This window comes from Cyprinodon tularosa, unplaced genomic scaffold (genome assembly GCF_016077235.1).
Source record: "Cyprinodon tularosa strain WSP-4 unplaced genomic scaffold, ASM1607723v1 ctg355, whole genome shotgun sequence".
Classification (NCBI taxonomy): domain Eukaryota; kingdom Metazoa; phylum Chordata; class Actinopteri; order Cyprinodontiformes; family Cyprinodontidae; genus Cyprinodon; species Cyprinodon tularosa.
Window position 1 is genome coordinate 929,614 of NW_024039069.1, and position 19,580 is coordinate 949,193.

Genomic DNA, 19,580 nt, shown 5'->3' on the forward strand with positions numbered 1-19,580 from the left:
ATATGGACACTTATATGTACACCCCCAGAATCAGACAGATCTGGCTGGGGCCCAAGGGCCTGAGTCCACAGGCAAGAAAAGCAGGAGGCCAGCAATCTGGGCACATTAAAGGAGTGTGAGTGTGTGTGTTGATGTGGGGGTAGCTTTGTTGTATGTGCATGTGTTAGCATGACCGAGTTAGAGGAGGGACAGTAAGAAGTGGGTGGAGTGGATGAAGATCCTGAGGGAGGTGTTGTGATCTCTCTGTAGCTCTTCGTCACAGCACCTTTGAAGGAACTGAAGTTAACAGCAGTTGAGCTTAAACAAACTCCGACAACTGCACATGAATGTACTTTTTTTTTTTTGTCAATGGAGCAAACCGGATAGCTCTATGGCAGTACGCTAATTGTCATCATGTTGTCAGAGGTTCCTTTAAGTTCCTGAAGTGTTCACAGGGGAGAAAATATTCCTGGAAGACTAGCCTAACTGGACCTCAGGTAAGTTTTCTGTTGCACTCTAACTCATGTTACTATTTAATGTGTAGAAGGTCTCTACTCTAACAGTACACTTATCACAGCACTAGATGATTTGAAAACAAATGTGCGGAGCAACAGGAACAAAACTTTTATTTAATGTTACTCATGGAGTTTCTTCTGGTGTCTTTTATTATTCTAGATTTATTTTTTATGTTTGAACAAATCAGATAAACAAGATTCAAACAAATTTTATCTGTGTCAAAGAAAGGAAAACATCTTTTGTTGCAGGTCAACTTTAAATCCAATATTTGCATAATAAAAGGAATAAGGAGCAGCTACATTTCATGCACGTTAGCACATGCACAGTTTCTCTCATCGAAAACTTCTCCCTCAATGTTTTCCATTTTTCAACTTTGACCTGATTTAGAAGCTGAATTGCTCAATCAAATTGGTGCAAGTGCACAAATCATTTGCAGCAACAGAAGATCAGCCTTGCTTTTTTGGTTTGGCCTTAAGGTGAAAGTGTATCCTCTGGCTTCTGTCACTTTCTCGATAGGTTTGCCTGCACACATACACACTGATAGAGGGTTTGTAATAAATGGACATACAGATAACCTTCAAGGAATTTCCCAATCAATTACTTTAATGACTTTCCTAACTGGAAAATAAAAAGAAAAACATTTAAAAAGCAAATTGGTGTTTTTGTTGAAACATATTTGTTGTTTGGTAATGTTTATAATTGCAAGGAGCATTGTTAAATTATTTGAAGTTTCTTTATGTCTTCTTCAATTCTAGATTTTGTAATTAGTTTTCTGAAGAACTATTGTTGCAATCTTACCAAATCTAAATGAAACCACTGTGTGTAAAGAGAGCTTTTCTAAAGCCTAAAATGTCATTTTAAAGCAAATCTAAAGCTTGTTTATGTTTGATAAGAAGGTAGTTGTGAGGTATTGATAAGAAATTTTGATGATACTTAAAAGATTACCAGAGCTGTCAGCAGTGCAATGAGATATGAGCTTCAGCATTTCGTTTAACCTGCTGGACTTTTGATCTGTTTTTCTGTCTATGTGAGTGTTATTTAAATGCCAAATGAAAACCTTATTAGGTTGGGCTAAATGTTCAAGTACTCTTATGTATCCTTTCTACATCAGCTAACTTCCTGTTGTCATATTGTTTGAATGAATTATTGGGAAGCAGCAGCTTTTCTGGACCCTCTTTGTAATTACAGCCTTTACTATGACACTGGGTGTTGGGGCTTATTTATGTGGAGGGGCTTTTTAACTTTAATTGACATCCTTGACCCTTCCACTCAACCCCTCACCCTTCACTTGACTCCACCTAAACTGTATCATTATAAAGGATACCCCCTGATTATCTTGCTCCAATTTGGGCCATCAGATACAATACAAAAGTCACTGAACTACAGTCATCAGTTAAGGATAAAATTTAACAATCCCAAGTAATTGCTTAAACACTTTTTGCAATTCATAGGCCTGCACAATATGAAGAAGACATTGCAATTATTCTATAGATTTCCACAAACCAACATTTTTCTCCCTCCCCTCTTTTTCCCCAACATGAGGATATTCACAACACGTGCTTTAAACTTTAATATCCTGCTCTCTGAGGTTGACAACAGAAAAACACAATGATAATTTAAAATGTTGACCCTTTAAATGCTTTACCTTTGAAACAATCCATCATCCATCCATTTATTTTGTAGTTGTGATGACTATTAAGATTCAGTGTATTTTCAACTAACATGGTTGCATGTCCTGTACAGTGGAGCAGTGGGTTTGCATTGCTGCCCTGCAGCAACAAGGTTCCCCGTTTGATTCCCGGCCCGGGGCCTTTCTGCATGGAGTTTGCATTTTCTTCTCCCGTGGGTTCTCTCTGGCTTCCTCCCACAGTCCAAAAACGTGAATTGGCCACTCTAAATTGTCCTTAGGTATGAGTGTGCATGGTGGTGTGTCTTTGTGTGTCTCTGTGTTTCCCTGCGACAGACTGGCGACCTGTCCAGGGTGTACCCCGCTTCTCGCCTTTAGACTGCCGGAGTTAGGCACTGGCCCCACCGTGACCCTGACAAGGACTAAGTGGGCTAGACACTTCACCCACATTGCCTACTGATGGTGGTCAGAGGTCAGTGGTGCCAGTTTACGGCAGCCTTGCTTCTGTCAGTGAGCCATAGGGCAGCTATGGTTACAATTTAGCTTGCCAACATAAGTGTGTGTGTGAATGTGTGTATGACTAAAAAAAGCGCTGTTTAAGTACAGATAATTAACCATTTACCATATTAAAGAAACTCGTTGTAGGTTAACCTTTTAATGTTTGCTGTTTAGGGGTCTAGGGATTAAAACAAATCACCCTGTTTCAACAAAAAAATATATGCACTCTGAAAGAACCCTTTAGCACTTTTTAGATTATTTTATAAACCAGTTGGAGGTGAGAATCTTATAATATAAGATATAAGATAATATCTCGGTCCTCTGGTTTTGTGCCAATGCATCCTTTGTGGAAATAATGACTGCAGGTATGTCTGTATGTCCGTTTGGTCATTAGAATTGATCTGCATATTGATTATGGTAAACATGCAAAAGATGGTTTGCACTTGATGTGATTCTGCTTAATTGCAAACGTAAATCACTTTGCCCCTTCTGTTAGATCTGCTCTGCACATAAAACACCATTGCAACTATGTTAGGATGCTTAAACCCTTACAAGATCAGAACCCATGTGCACTGAAGCTTACTGGAATCGACAGTCCTTTATATTTCATAGCATACTGTCACTTTAATAGATAACAATATTATGAAAAAGGGCACTTTTTGTTTTAATGATTTGCAGCATCTTTCATTTTCCTTTTTAGCACAAAATAAGTTAAATACAAATTTAGTTTTCAATACAGTTAGTTACTGTATTTTATTTTAATAGAATGAGATTTAATCTCTACATCAACAAATGCAGAGTAAATGTTAAAACACTGTGTTGTGCTTGTTCTCCACAGGTTGTTTTATTTATATTTGATGTATGATCCTTAAAGCTTTATTGAGCCATCCTGTTAACATGACGAAGCACCTGACAGGTTTTTCCTACCTGGACTATTTTCTTGAAATTTTCAATTTCACAGTTCATAAGATTTTGCGCCTCAAGTTTCTCTCTGTGGCTCTTTCATGCAAAGTTTACCAAAGCAGAAGAAAACCAAAGGCACTAAAGTATAAAATGAGGTTCTTTCAAATTTAAAAGAAAAACAAAACATTTACATTAGATGTGCTCCTGCCATCTTTGTTAAGTAGTACCGGACCAAAATGTATTTCTGCATAACCTTAAAGGTCAAGATAGCCCTTACTTATTGTCAGTTTAGGAGAGTTTTAAGGGCACGCCCTTCTCAGACAGGGGTTAATATCATAACCTCGCCCTAAAATAATCTGAAGAGTCTGGTCTTACTGTAGGGATTAGCTGTGAGAAAAAAAAGAAAAAAAAAAAAGAAAGACAAAGCTAAATAAAATTTCTGCAAGGATAAAAAAAAAAAAACTAAAACAAATTTTGCTCTTGTAAAATATTTTTTCTTGAAAAGTTAGAGGAACAGCGGACCAATGAAAGTTTTATCTTAAATGTAGTTGCAGTTTTATCTTTAGGATAATGTGTTACAAGAGGAGCATAACTCTTGCTACCAACTGGACTTATTTACTCAGGTGCCAGAGGTCAGAGCCATTGAGAACTGAAAAAAAGCAAAGTGAGAACGGAGTGCTGGGAGGCATTTCACTGAAATAACAAGAGGGAGTGAGTTATCCAGTCTGTACTACCCAGACCCCCCCTCTACTACAACTTAATCTACTTGTAACTTCTTGTGAGTACTACTGCTTTTTGATGCTTTGATTAGCTCCAAAGCAAAACTGACTTCCATGGCATTTGTCTAATGCCATCTCTAGTAGAAATCATTTATTTTTCCACTGTTAAAACTGTAATTTTTTTTCTCATCTACTCCAAGAACAAGTGTGGATTTTTAGGTTTAGGCTTCACTGATTAAAACCGATCAATAGATGCACAGTTATAACATTGTTTTATCGTTTCATAGTAATCAATATTATTAAGATTGTTTTATTGTTTTTGAGAAAATAGTTGCACAACTAGTGGTTATCCTCACATTCATGTGACACACAAAAACGACAAATCTAGCTACTAATTAGCCAATCACTGATCATTGTGAACACTGTTCAGTTTAGCTAATGCAGGAAAAAAGTCAAGGGGACACATTAAAGCTTTAATTACCTGAAGCAAAATAGGAATATTGGAAAAACTAATACAGCATTAACTTTAATGATTGATTCTAATACAGAGTGAAAATAATGTCGATATCAGTTTTGCAGGATGACTACATTAGTTGCTTTAAAACCAGTGTTAAAATATTTTAAATCTAAAAAAAAATTACAGATTGAGTAACTACAAACAGTATTCAAATAAAAAGCTATCCAGGCAAACTTGGCCCATTTGACATAGTGTAATTGCCCCCTAAACCTAATAACTGGTTGTGCAGCTCTTGGCGCCAATAACTGCCTTCAACTGCTGGCAGTAACTAGAAATCAGTCTTTTACATCCCTTTGGAAAAATGTTCCGTTCAATGTTCTTCGTGGGAATTATTTCACTTAGGTAAAATAGAAAATTTTATAGACATTAGTGATCATTTTAAGGTTATTCTCTGCATGTCAGATGGATGTTACAGTACACCTTGTCACTAAAAGACCATTTTGTTTCATTGGCCCATTCAAAAGTAAATTTGTTGTAAACCTAAATAATAGGCTAAGGTTGCAATTATCCACTTTTGACCTTCAGGAAGAGTAGGTAGGTTAAGATAGACCTTGTCCTTAAGAAACACTTTTTGTATCCAGTTAAAATATGTTTGTCCAATATTCCAACATGTTTAGTAATCCTAAAATCGAAGTCATAAAAGAAACCTAAGCAAGAAGATTATTTTTAACCTTAGGATGGATAATATGAAAACCTGTGAGGCAGAGGAATTATTTTAGGATTTATTTCAAGTCCCCCCCCCCATCCCACACAGAAGGGGATGATCCATGTTTTTTCAGAAAGATGTAATTTAAAGCTTAACATTCATGTAGGAATTCCAAGAAATTATGATGGATTTTTTTAGTTTAGTCCCTCTACGGTGCAGTGATGTATGTCATTGCCTGGGAAACAAAAGACCTGGGTTTGAATCCGGGTTGTGTAAGAAAGGAACATCAGGCGTCAAAACTCTGCCAGTCTGCTTGCAAGTTGCAATGACTTAATGTGGCAGCTCCTGAACAAGAAGGTAATCAGAAGAACTCACTCAAAGCAGATTTGTTTGAGATGAAAGAAAGATGTTGGTTTTTCCACAGTTACAATTAATATCAAAGGATTTTAAATTATGGGTTTTGATCGAGATTAGCAATATATTGAATACACAAAGCTTATAAAATCTTGCTAATAGTTATGTGTTATCGTCAATTTTTGTTGGTGCATGACAGCTTTTTTAGACATCGATCAACTTGGAAGCAGGTAATAATGCTGAGGATTATTATGTTTTTCTCATCTTTGATCTAAAAAGAACAATTACCCTCAAAACCTAAGCGTAAGAAATCCAGGTTGGGTTTATTTACCTTTGTTATTTCTACAGATACAGAAAGACTGACAATCCATTGTACTCAATGTCAGAAGATTGCTTGTGTGTTTTTATTACCCTAATAAAAATGTCAATATATAATAGACGGACACCATGTGAAAGTTCCCTATTCTGCATGTCATAATATTCTAGCACAGACTAAATACTGTAAGGATGTTGTTTAAATCCATAGATATGAAGTATGTAGAAGGATAAAAAGAAATTGAAATTTGTGGATGTTTGAATTTACCTGCCCCCAGGTTTGACCGTTGTTTCTGGTGTTTTAAGTATTAGGATTACGTCTGAACAACAAGATAACTTTCGGTCTCATCTCACCATCATGTTGATGTATGCTCTGTCCCCAACATGTTTTTCTAACTCTCAAATCGAACTTATTGGGGCTTACTTATAAAAATATTTTTCTTCCAAAGAGGCCAGTTTGGCTGAACAGTTGTCTTATTGACAGATTCTCCAACCTGACCTTTACCTTTGCCTCTTGACTAATCACTGATAGTTTAAATGCCCTTCATGCTCATTTGGGTGAACAACCAGGTTTACAGTTGTGCTATAAGGGTTTATATTTACTAAAAAGCTACATCATTTTTATTTTTTTGGTCTGGTTAAGAAAGCTATTGTTAATATCATGTATTATGGATTATAAAATGAAGTCTGATAATGAATATGCACAATAAAGTGAATTCAGGCTTTGTTTTAGAAGGAATTAACCAGAATTTAAAACAACCCGGAGGGGCTTTTCTCTGTCAATGGCACAATGAGGGGCAGAGCTTTTGCTAAGCAGCAGCTCCTCCAGCTTGTTCACAGCAGCGTATGTAAACAGGGCAGCTTCCTTAGAGCCAGGAGGGGTAGCACTGCATCAGCAGCTATCAGCCTAAAAGGAGAAACAGATGGAAAGAGGTACTTGTAGCATAACAGTGACCAAAGAAAAAACAGTGAATCTTGTGTGAGTCTTGACACATCTGAGTTTTGCAGGATCTCCTGAATTTAACACAGTCTATAATTCTGAAAGACAGGTAACTTTTGAATTCCTTAATCGGTAATTCATAGCTACATTTTATTTTTTTTTCTGTTAGATATGTAAATTGGTGCTCTTTTTTAATGGGGAAAATAACTATTGGGGCGGGGCTTACAGTTCATCCTGTGCAGGACTACATATACTGTAGTTCCTGTTCTGTCAGATATTCAAATACATGACAATTGTTTCATAATCTAGTCCGTTTTAAATTTTATCAGCCTTGTGGATTCGTTGCTGTTCGCATTGCTGCTTGCTTGCTAACGCTCTCTATGAAACTGTGAGGCCTTCCCAGAGCAACTGTATTTATACTGCGCACACATTATATCTATTTCCTAATTAGGGGCATTCGGATGGAACATTTTTCCATTGGATTTAACATAGATGTATCAGATACTAAGGAAAAAACACACATTTTACTTACGGCTCAGGTTTTCTTGTTCATTGATAATGTTTTTAGTCTACTTAAACCATCAGGGTTCCTTTGAGTTGGTCACTCACAGGATTGGCCAACCTCATTACTCACAATGTTCTACATGTTTTAGATGTGTTTCTGCTCAAAAACAGATCAATACAATATTAAATAATGCCCCATTTCCCCAGAACCTTATGCTCTGAAGATTGTTGTGTGGTATAGTTAAAAAAATGGCATAAAGAAGATGTTTTTAAAAGTCAGTATATGGATATAAAACTAAAGTTTAGGTTAGGGAACCCTGATGCCATTAAAGTTTCTCTACCTGGTACCTGTTGAGTAAATAAAACAGCACTGTACCAGTATAAACAACATCAAGGCACAGGAACAGAGAAACATGTTGTGATAATCTATTATAGCACCATTTGATAAGCAAATTAGGAAGACACCTGCCATGCAAATCAGAAACTGTCATGATGAAATCTTAGCAAGCCACCCTCACAGTTTAGTTAAGTCTATGCATCCAGCACTTTACTTTAGAAAGATTAGCGTGAGGTTGATGGTAGGGCTCAAAGCTGGACATGGTTTCAAATGGTCCTGTTTGGCAAACACAGTGTAATACACTTTAAGTAAAACTGAGCTTTGTGTTTTTTAAGTTAGAAAATATTGTTGACATGAGACTCACTAAGAAAGGGAAGTTCATCAGAAGAGTCTTGATTTGACTTTATGAAACTAAACTTTCTCAGTTTCTTCTCTTAGTCTTCTTTTGAAAGAGCAGTAGAACAGCACCTTTATATAATGACAGAGATATTGTCACAACCAAGTCTACTTCTTTCTTTTGAATGATGGAGGTTTAATCATAGTACAAAATAAGAGGACAAAGGTTTATGTGATGAACACAATCACAGAGGAAGCAGAGAGAGGCATAATGCTGCATTTCTGCACTAAGACAGATGTCCTGTATTGGTATTACTAGTCAGGGCTGGACTGGGTCCAAAAAATGGGGGCTACCTTGATAAGTTCTATCTTATGGGGAGACACACAGCATACCAGAGGACATATAAGCATGTTAAGAGATTGCAACAAGAAATATATAGGTAAAGATATTAATGAAGTGTAAAAAAAAAAAAAAAAAAAAATTAAAATGATTTGGCAAAAAGGTTACCTAACAAAGTGAAAAATGAACCTCATGTTGTTTATTGCTGCAGTAGATGTGATACATTTTTAAATCTTTTTTTACATTTTTATTTAGTAAATTGAAAAACTATTTTAAGTAGAATAATGAATGAAATGATAATGAGTTTTGATTACATTAAGACAGCCTTGGGCCATCCCAAAAATGAGCGACAGCTCACCAGGCAAATGCCCTGTATTCCCAATGGCAACTCCAACTCTGTTACTGATAAAGTGACAATCGTTGTTCCATTCATCCAATATTCCTCCTTTAGTCTCAGCGTCATTTGGAAGAATAAAAGTCTCTTGGTGTTTTCTCCATAAGTCTTTGCAGAGTAGAGTTGGAGTTAAATAAACAGATTAGGACTTGATCTTCAGAATCAGAGCATTTCTCTGATCGTCAGGGTGAAGAACAACCTTTACATTCTCCAGTCCATCTCCGGAGATGGGATCCCTCACAAAATTTGATGAAAATTGTGAGAGATAAATCATTTTCAAAAAGCTGGACTCCAATTACTGGAGACTAAAACGATCTTCCTCTGTAGCATGGCCAGACATCTAAGAGTGCTGCTCCTTCTTATAAAAAATGAAAGAATGCTTCTAATCATGATGCATTCTGCATGTCTTACTTTGGATCTTCTCTGTTTGAGTCTTAGTTTAAGTGGAACCTAGAGGAGACTTTGTGTAGGGACTAGGTTATCCTTCTGGTGTTGAAATATCTTGAAAATGTTGCTGTTAGAATCAAATTCAGGTTGATTTAGTTTAGTCTTATAGCTAATTCACAACACATGTTATCTCAAGGCACTTTACAGAGTCACGAAAAATTTGTTCAAAAGATTTAAATCCCAGAAAAGATTGAATGATTGATCTTTATTTCACTCCACCTGCATAAACATCTAGAAATAGTGTACAATAATGTGCGTTGTCCCACTGTTGCATGCATGCAGCAACAGTGGAGAGGAAAACTCTCTTTTTACAGAAGACCATGGTGCAATATCAATCAATAAATTCAATAGAGGCAACAGACAATTCATAGAATGATGGCCTTTTTAGCTTGATGGGTCAAAAGGCTCGCCTCAGTTTGTAGATACTTAGGGTTTTTTTTTGTATGATGAATTATGAGGAATATATAGATATAAATTGCACTTAAACAAATAGATATTCCTGATTTCATACCTGCATAAGTGTTGCTGTACAGCTTGAATGGATTTCACCTTGGCCCAAATTGCAGGAATTGAAATATGTGCTTTGTACAAAGGCATGCATGTTTTATTATTACTAATCCGGCCCCCTTTTACTTTCTGCTGGTCAGTATGTATTTCAACATCATCTACTCAGAGGTTTGCATATAGTAAACCAAATGTATCTCTGAGCAACAAGTTCTTTCCCAATATTATTGCAAAATATGACTTACAAGCCTAAACCTGGGAACACAAGCCTTCAGCAACCCTTGGAAGAAAACTTTTTTCAGACTTCCCAGACAGTGGCTTGATGTTCCAGTGCTGTTTTTTTTTCTTTCTTCTTTTTTTCAATCTGTTACTGGACCTAAGAAGGTTAAGTCCAAAGTTTATGATTAATAGTTTAAAAGTTAGTTATATTCTAAAAACAGGAAATAACTTTGAAACAGGTTTTCCCAATTGAAGATAAAAAGTAAGTGCAAGTGCAAGTTAAGACATATCCTATTCTAAAATGGATCCATGGATCATTATAGTAGAACTACAGCTCCATGTAAAACAGCCTCAGATAAAATCTACCTGTATTAACTAAAAATATTAACCTTTTTTTCTACATCGTCTCTTATATTTCAGATAAGATTAAAACTATTGTACTTACCTGGTTATAATCAACTATGCTTAAAATCTGTCGGAACAAGAACAGCCAGGGGCTTTTAAACTTCAGAGGACTTGCCTGCATTGTGTTTCTCTGTGTGTGTTTAATGTAGGTCTCTACACAGCAGAAAGTTCCAAGTAATCATGCTTTCACTGACGGCTGGAGGTTGTTAGGGTGAAGACAGGCTGGAGGAACATCTCCCCATCTCTGCTGGAAGGCATGGGGGGTGATGTCGAAATGTGACCCAGCAAGCGGGAGCCAAACATGTGGCTGCAGGTAGCTTGCTGGCACACGCAGAAAGGGGGTGGGGGTGTATGTGTATTTAACAGTTACATCCTGGAGCCTCTGCCCTAAAGCATGATATGTTTGATTGAAAGCATACCAGGGAATTAACAAGAAAAGATTAGACGGCCCCTGACGAGCTTTAAACAAATCCAGTTTAACTAATAACTAGTTTATAGAAAAAATAGTTTTGTTTGTATTAATCTATGATGTTTTGAAGATTCTGAACATAACAGACGACTCAATATACTCTTCTTTGCTGTAAAAGAGCAAAGCTCTGTTAGCCTGGATGAAAGGTGAATAGGACTGTTTGTTGGATTCATTACATGTTTGATAAAGCCTAGATTAGACTTGCAGAGAATGGTGTTTGTAATCAGACAGTAATTAATCCTCATCACCAATCCTAAGTCACCCTCTTCTGTACGGTAATTAAAGGATTAGCATTTATTATAGTAATAGTTGAACAAATAATTGTGTTTCTGCTGTCAAATACTAATTGTTTGTTGCCATAAAATATTAATGTCCTGCATTGTAATCAGGCAACTTAAATTACAAAAAGTTTGGATCATTGGTCATTTATGGTATATGTTAGAAAATATATCAAGCTAAAGCCTGTTAATACATCTAAGGAATCATCTTAGCCTCTGTGAATCTTTTAACACTTTAATAATACTGAATAAAAACAAACAAAAACCTTAACTTTCACTTCTTGGATTAGCTAATCAAGTGTTATAATTTATTCTGTTTTTGCAGGACTTATTTTAAATCAGCTTAAGTTTATCATAGCATATGGAAATGGCTATTTTTATTTGCTAATACTGTAAACTCTTTCTTTCAGCTACCTCAAAATGTCTCCTTTCATCTTATAACCATGTATGTCTAGGGTTTCTAGCTTATTTTTTAAATTCAAATGTACATTATAACTCATAATGTGATTGTCCCATTTTTACGTTCACATAATTATTTCAATAACTTAGAATCGACTTGACAAATAGATATTACAGAGTAACATAAACGTCTGCTACTTCCTAGCTCCCACTGTTGTGAGTCCACACAAGGGCTATTGCTATCTTGAAGTCTAGGCATGGTCACCTTGCAGACCCAAAATCTAACTTATTGTTAAAGTAGGCATGGCTACAAAAATGAAACTCAAGAAACTAACTGAAAGTCATTTCTGAAAATAAAGCCTGAGAAACATCTTTCCATTGATTATCTGCAAATGCTTGGCCTTACAGGGGCAGGGCCTTTATTCAGCTGTCATTGATTGAGTGTTGGGGTGCATGTTGTTTTGGGTGGAAAAGCTTTCACAGTCTAAGGAACACTTTTTCTGAATCTATTGTGATCTACGTGCTGTCTGGCAATAGGTTATATTCCAACTTTCACATACTAATGTGCCCCTGTGTAAGGCCCATAATCTATTGGGTATTGTGCTTTAACGTATTTTCTTTGGTGAATGTTAGTAATGCGTCATATTTCAAAATAATCAGCTCTAAAAGCTGATGCTCTGTAGCAACTTCCACCATTTTTTTCCCCTTCACTTTTCATTTCTCAGTTAGTGGCTCCACCCTGCTCATGACTGAACTTTATTTTGACTGACAGCTTGGCGGCCTTGTGGACAATCACACATGAAGATATTGGATCATACCATTTTGCGAAAAAAAAAGGACAGATGTGACGTCCAGCTGGAGTTTGCTTCTGGATTTGCTTCTTGTCTATGAACAATAGCTAATTGTTTTGTGTTTAATAGTAGGCAAAAAATTGAATATAGATCATTGTTAACCATACATATATATATACAAGGTAACCTATTATATGTAATCTACGTTTTGTTTTGTAAAGATTTAGAAGGTTTTTTGAAATCTTTTTTCCCTTTAGCAGCACTTTAAGGAAGTTCAGAAATAACTTTTTATCTCTAGTTACGGATACAAAATTATGTAGATCATGGTGTTTTTGTGGACAAACCTCTTTTCACTTATCGTAAAAGTGGTGCAGTGGATAGCACTGTTGATTAGCAGCAAGAATGTTCGGGGTTCGATTTCATGGGGTCTTTCTGCATGGAGTTTGCATGTTCTCCCTGTACATGGGTGGGTTCTCTCAAGGTACTCCAGCTTCCTTCCAAAGTCCAAAAACATGACTGATGGTTAATTGGCAACTCTAAATTGTCCTTAGGTATGTCCTTAGGTAGGACTGTTTGTGCATTGTTGTGTGTCTTTGTGTTTCTCAATGTTGCCCTCCGATGGGCTGGCGACCTGTCCAGGGTTTACCTCATCTCCCCCCCGATAGACTGCCAGAGATAGGCACCGGCCCCACTTTGACCCTTGACAGGAATAAACAGAAGAAAATGGATGGATAGATAGATTTCCTTATCATTATGACAACACTTTTAAGCTAAATTCCTGAGAATTAAAAAAATTGTCAATTGAATGTATAATTAGGCACATGTTGTAAATCTCCAGTAGGATACTTGCTGCTGGCCATTATGCATACTGGAAAGAATGAAGTTTTCTACCATAAGACTGGAATTATGTTTTTCCTACATTCACAAGATTTTTAAAATAGATTTTTAAATCCAAGTGGCACCCTGATGCTTATAATCTGAATACCTGTCACCGACTGAATAAAGATAAAATCCAACATACCAGGCATCCATAACTGAAACCACTAGTGCCAGTCGAACACCTGCATGCTTAACATATTGTGTTTCAGAGAACTTATTTTCAAATCCCAGATAGTGTTAAGGATTAAAATATGACACGGGTATTTGTAAACATTCTTTGTTTGCTTCTTTCACTTTTGATTATATAACTGGATGCTCCAGTGGTCTTAAGTATGTGTATGTATCAGATTATTTTTTTCCTTAAACCAAGAATAAAATTAATTGGATAAATGTTGATTACTCTGAATTTAGAAAATCTCATATCTCTCCTGGATCTTAACCAATCGTATAAATTCTAGTAAAAACAAAGATCAAATTTACAAAGTTTAGGTTAGAAAGGAACAGAGATGGGAAGTAACGAAGTGCAAATACTTCGTTACTGTACTCAAGTAGATTTTTCTGATATTTTTACTTTACTACTTATCTTTATGGCGACTTTTTACTTCTACTTCTTACATTTTTACACAAATATCTGTACTTTCTACTCCTTACATTTTAAAAATGTAGCTTGTTACTTTAGTTTTGAATCATTTCAATGGAGTTACCGTTATTATTTTTCATGTCATCAATACCAAATCCAATCTAATTGGATGGGAATCATCTTGTAGCGGTGCATTTGACGCACCACTACAAGATGAATCGACAGATTCGGCGGTATTCATTCGCGGCAAATCATTGCAGCTTGGTGGCGGTGGCGTTAGCATAGTAGTATGGACGACGAGATGATTGAAAATGAACACAACGGAGATCTAGTCCTATTGGCAGACATCCATTTAAAATGTAGGCAACGGCATGAAAAAAGTGGTTTCTACTTTTACTTTTATACTTTAGGTAAATTTACAAGCCTGTACTTTGTTACTTTTACTTGAGTAAAGAAGTTTAATCAGTACTTCCACTTTTACCAGAGTATTGTTTAACACAAGTACCTGTACTTTTACTCCAGTATGGAAAGTGAGTACTTTTGCCATCTCTGGAAAGGACTAATGGTTTTCTGCTTTCACAATGGGTTGCTGGAGTCCAACATGCTCTAGGAACAGATCCAATTAAATGCCAAAAATGTGGAACAAGCTCTTGCTCCACTTGTAAAGTGATCTGAGGGCTCCCAATATAGCCTTTGACTCTGTCCCCCAATATGGCATGTGGCACTGCCACCTACACAGCACCTCGACGGACAATTTTTAAAGATTGAGCCATTGCATATGGCTCAATGCTCTCTTCTTTGCTCTTTATAAAAGCAAACATCAATTAGCCAGGATGAAAGCCAAATAGGACTGAGAATTGTGTTCATAGTCAAACGTATATCAGTCCTCATTTCCTGCTTAAGCCTCCCTCCTCTGGTTGGTCATTAAAGCATTTACCTTTATTATAGTATGTTGAAAAAAAAAGATTGTATTTCTGCCGTGAGATACTATGTTGTCAAGGAGGAGATGATCTTCGTCAAGGCTTTTCTGGACTCGGCAGGAGGGAGCCAGCAGAACCATGTCATCCACAAAAGGTACAAAAAATCTGCTGGTCTCCAAACTCCCTCCGGCCCTCCGCTAGGCTTATAAACCTGTTCATAAAGATTACAGTATGAACACGACCAGTGATAGAGGCTAGCCCTATTGGTCTGTCATGCTCCGGTAACAGGTCAGACTAAATGGCAGCAATGTGAATCAAACTCCTGCTCAGTCTGTACCTCCACTGGATGGGCTACAATGAAGGCCCATATTTCATCAACATTTAAAGCAAACAAAGTTGCTGTTTGAAGCTTGGTAATATTTATAGTGGTGTTTGTTTAGGTTTAGAACTCAGGGTTTGTGTAGGGAATGGGTTAGTTTTAGTTTCCCAGGTTGTGGTTCATATAAAATATTCCTGCGACAACCTGTCATGCACCTTGAGTGACAATAAAAGATGATTGGGTAGCCTGGTTGTGTCATTATCTGCATTGAAATACACCATTGACAAGAAGAAACTAAAATTGATTAGCATTTCAAACTGGTTTAAATGTCAAAAAGGTGGGTATTATGACCAGATATGAAAATGAAGAGGCTTTCCTAATATAGCTACTACGTACGCTGACACATTTGCTTTACATTTTGCTTTATGCTGAATTGTATCATTGTGAAATTTCCCTTTTTTTTTAATTAGTTACTATTTTTTTTTCATGATCACTTAACCAGCAGTTCATATCTGGCTGACCTCTGTTCACTTCATGACCAGAGGTCAGCCAGGCTCTTCTATTCAACATGGGATAAATTAAGCAGTTTGATGACTCATGCCAGCTTTTAATGCATACATTGTGAAGTATTCATCACCTGTTTTACTGAAAATACCTGTTTAACCCTTTCCTGTCAACTGCAAGATACTAAGTCAGTGAAGAACCAACCACCAAAGCAGAGACAGGAGTCACTTTGAAGAAAAGTTGTTTCTTGTTGTTAGATCATAAAAAAATAATTATAAGGACGATACCTGACTGCTTTTCTTTCTGAAACAGCTCAAATACCTTGAAAGACAGTTTTACTTGTTGCACAGTTTCTTTTTTTTTGCAGGGGCAAGTTAGGACAAGTCAGACACACAACAGTATTGAAGGCCCTCTGCTGTTGTACAAATGTGTAATGTGTATACATAATAATGTGGGTATTAGTTATGACTACAAGTGTATTATGAGGAGATGAACAAGTTGATACAAACATGTCTAAAGGACTTGACTGGTTTTCCTCTCTTACTCCTAATTTATTTTTAATACATTTTAATCCATCTCATTTTCTTTATTCTTACAGGTCTGCGGTTAGACAACGAGGTACCGAAATGGCTACATCAAGAGGAACTTTCTTTATTTTAGTAATATTTTTCCTTTTTGCACAGTGTCATGGAGTAAGGGATAAAGGAAAAGACACCTCCCCGTTAAGCTTCACACACCATCTTTACAATGCCACCATTAAAGAAAATTCTGCTCCGAGGATGTACGTTGAGATGCCTGTGAAGATGGGTATTCAGCTGACAGATCCACTTTGGGACATTAAATATAAGATTGTTGCAGGTGACGATGATGATCTGTTCCAAGCAGAGGCTCTCTCGGTTGGGGACTTCTCTTTCCTGAGGATCAAAACTCGCAGCAGTAACTCAGCTCTGCTAAACAGAGAGGTCAGAGATAGCTACACTCTCACTGTGGAAGCAACAGAAAGCACTTTTGATTTTCAAGCAAAGACAAAGGTGTTTGTCCAAGTGCTCGACACTAATGACTTAAAGCCTCTGTTCTATCCGGCATCATACAATGTGAACATCAGTGAGGACACTCCGCTCAAGTCGAATGTGGTCAAAGTCAGTGCTACAGATGCCGACATTGGGAGCAATGCTGAGTTTTTTTACTCCTTTACGAGCCGATCTCATCCATTTTCTGTCGACCCCTTCACCGGCACAGTCACCCTCATTAAGAAACTTAACCACACAAGGATGCAGAAATATGACCTCACAGTATTAGCAGAAGACAGAATGAAAAAGATATCAGGCATTAAAAAATATGGAAATACGGCTCGTGTTACAGTTAACATACAAAAAGGGACTAAGGAGTCGCTATTAATCACACCTCCTAAACCTAAAGTCTCTGTAGATGGAAATGTAGATATCAGCATCCGTGTGGAAGCAGGAGTCAAGCCTGTGAAATCCCTTGATATTGTTACCGGGGATCCCCAACAGTGTTTCGAGATAGTTCCTTCTGGTGTGCAAAACACCAACTTCGAACTGATTTCGACAAAGAAGATTGTCTGGTCTCAAAGTCCTTTTGGGCTAAACCTGTCTCTTCAAGCCACAGATATGAGCTCTCCAAGCCTCCTTTCTCCAATTACAAAAGTACATATTCCTGCTGATCATTACAGGCCTTTACGTTTTGTAGAGGACACCTACATCATCACCTTAAGTGAGTTCTCCCCTCCTAAAACTCATGTTATAAAAGTCTCTGTCACCTCATCCCCTCAAAATGTTACATTTGGCATTAAAGATAATCTAGACAGCTTGAACTTTAAAATAAATTCTAGAACTGGGATTATAATAACAGCAGAAAAATTTGACTATGAAAAAAAAAATCGATACGAATTTGATGTGGTCGCAAATCATGGTGAAGCACAGACTCATATTGTGGTCAAGATAACTGATGAAAATGATAACAGCCCTCAGTTTAAACAAACATCTTATCAAGCTACAGTGGATGAAAACCTGCCTGTTGGCAGCAGTGTTCTTAAAGTTGCTGCTTTAGACATCGATGAAGGCAAAAATGGCTTTGTTACCTTCTCCATTGCTAATTCAGGTCCTGTACCTTTCACCATAGATTCATTTACAGGCATTATCTCAACCTCTGATCACCTGGATTATGAGCTGATGAAGCGACGGTATCACTTGAGAGTCTGGGCATCTGACAGTGGTAGCCCCTTTAGTCAAGTCACTGAATGCCCAGTAACAATAACCCTAATCAACTTGAATGACAACATTCCTCTATTTGAGAGAGTTGGCTGCAACATCACCATACCACTTGATTTAACAGTGGGAAGCACACTTGCCGAGGTTTCAGCCATTGATTTAGATGAGCTGCAACAGCTCCAGTACATTATAGAGTCAGGGAATGAGCCCCAAATCTTTGATATTGATCCAGTGTCTGGAGCAATCATTCTTAAAAAGCAAATCCCACCACAGGATGTCTCATTCACTCTCAGAGTCATTGCTACAGATGGCAAGCATCACTCTGAAGCATCAGTTGTAAGAATAACCATCACAAACAAAGGCGACAATTCAACTCTGAGCTGCTTTGAAACAGGTATCTTTAAACAGATGACTGATAAACTAATAGAGACAATAAAGCCAGTTTTAATCAACCAGGAGGAGGAGTCTTTCTCTGATATCCACATCACTAATAGACATTCTCCCAAAATTCTTACAAGCATTCCCAGTTCTATTAATGTTCCTGAGAACCATCCACTTAATTCCACAATTCTTCAGTTTAAGGCCACAGACAAAGACTCTGGCTTTAACAGTAAGCTGGTGTATGCAATATCAACAGGGAATGAAGATGGCTGTTTCGCTATTGACATGTTTTCTGGGGACCTCAGGTTAGTTTGCCCCTTGGACAGAGAAACTAAAGAGTTCTACATTCTGAACCTCACAGTTTATGACTTGGGAACACCACCAACATCTGCATGGAAGCTACTAGCCGTTGACGTCACGGATGTCAATGACAACCCTCCTGTTTTTGATCAGCCCAGGTATGTGATTCGTATACCTGAGAATACTGAGGAAGACTCTGTTATCTTCACAGCTCGAGCAGTAGACATTGATTCTGATTTGAATGGAAATATCCTATACTCCTTTCTGACATTCACTGACATGTTCAAAATTGATGAGCTGACCGGGGAGGTGACTGTGACCGCTCCTTTGGATCGAGAACAATCTACCAGACATGACCTCTGGATCAAAGCCACAGATCAAGCCAGACTCGGTCCAAACTTGTTTTCCACCATGAACCTTGTTGTAATTTTGGAGGACATAAATGACAATCCACCTAAATTTATACCAGAAAGCTATCATATAAAAGTTGCAGAGGACGTTCCTGTAGGTACTCTACTCGTTTGGGTGGAAAGCGTGGACCTAGATATAGGTAGTGGAGGTCTTGTGACATACAACCTTAAGAATACAGAAGGAGGGATTTTCCATCTCGATTCCTCAACTGGAGCTTTGACCCTTGAACGCGAGCTGGACTTTGAGAGAAGACCAGCTTATAATCTTACAGTTCGAGCCGTAGACCATGGCCTTCCTCGCTCCTTGTCATCTTCCTGCTTTGTGGAGATTGAGGTTCTTGATGTCAACGAAAACCTCCACAAGCCAGTATTCACAGAGTTTGTGTATGAAGCTGCAGTGATGGAGGATGTAGCAGTGGGGACATCCGTGGTGAAGGTTTCAGCTTCAGACAAAGATGTGGGTCGGGACGGAGTGCTGAGGTACCATATCAGTGATGGCTCGGGGCTTGGAGTTTTCTCTATCGATGAAGAAACAGGTAAATAAAATTTTGATTTTTCCACTATTTCAATTAAGCGCACAAGTTAAAGTTCACTTTATAATGAGTTTGAACCTAAATAT

At 37.4% G+C, this 19,580-nt stretch overlaps 1 protein-coding gene across 1 annotated transcript in view; it reads left to right on the forward strand.

Moving 5' to 3' along the window:
* The first annotated feature begins 245 nt into the window (after nt 1-245).
* Nucleotides 246-19,580, forward strand: part of fat2 (FAT atypical cadherin 2) — a 107,734-nt gene continuing 88,399 nt past the window's right edge. The window contains exons 1-2 of the mRNA XM_038295399.1: nt 246-476; nt 16,238-19,497. Of these exons, the coding sequence (XP_038151327.1) occupies nt 16,266-19,497 (3,232 nt within the window). The 5' untranslated portion in view covers nt 246-476; nt 16,238-16,265. The remainder of the gene's footprint in view (nt 477-16,237; nt 19,498-19,580) is intronic.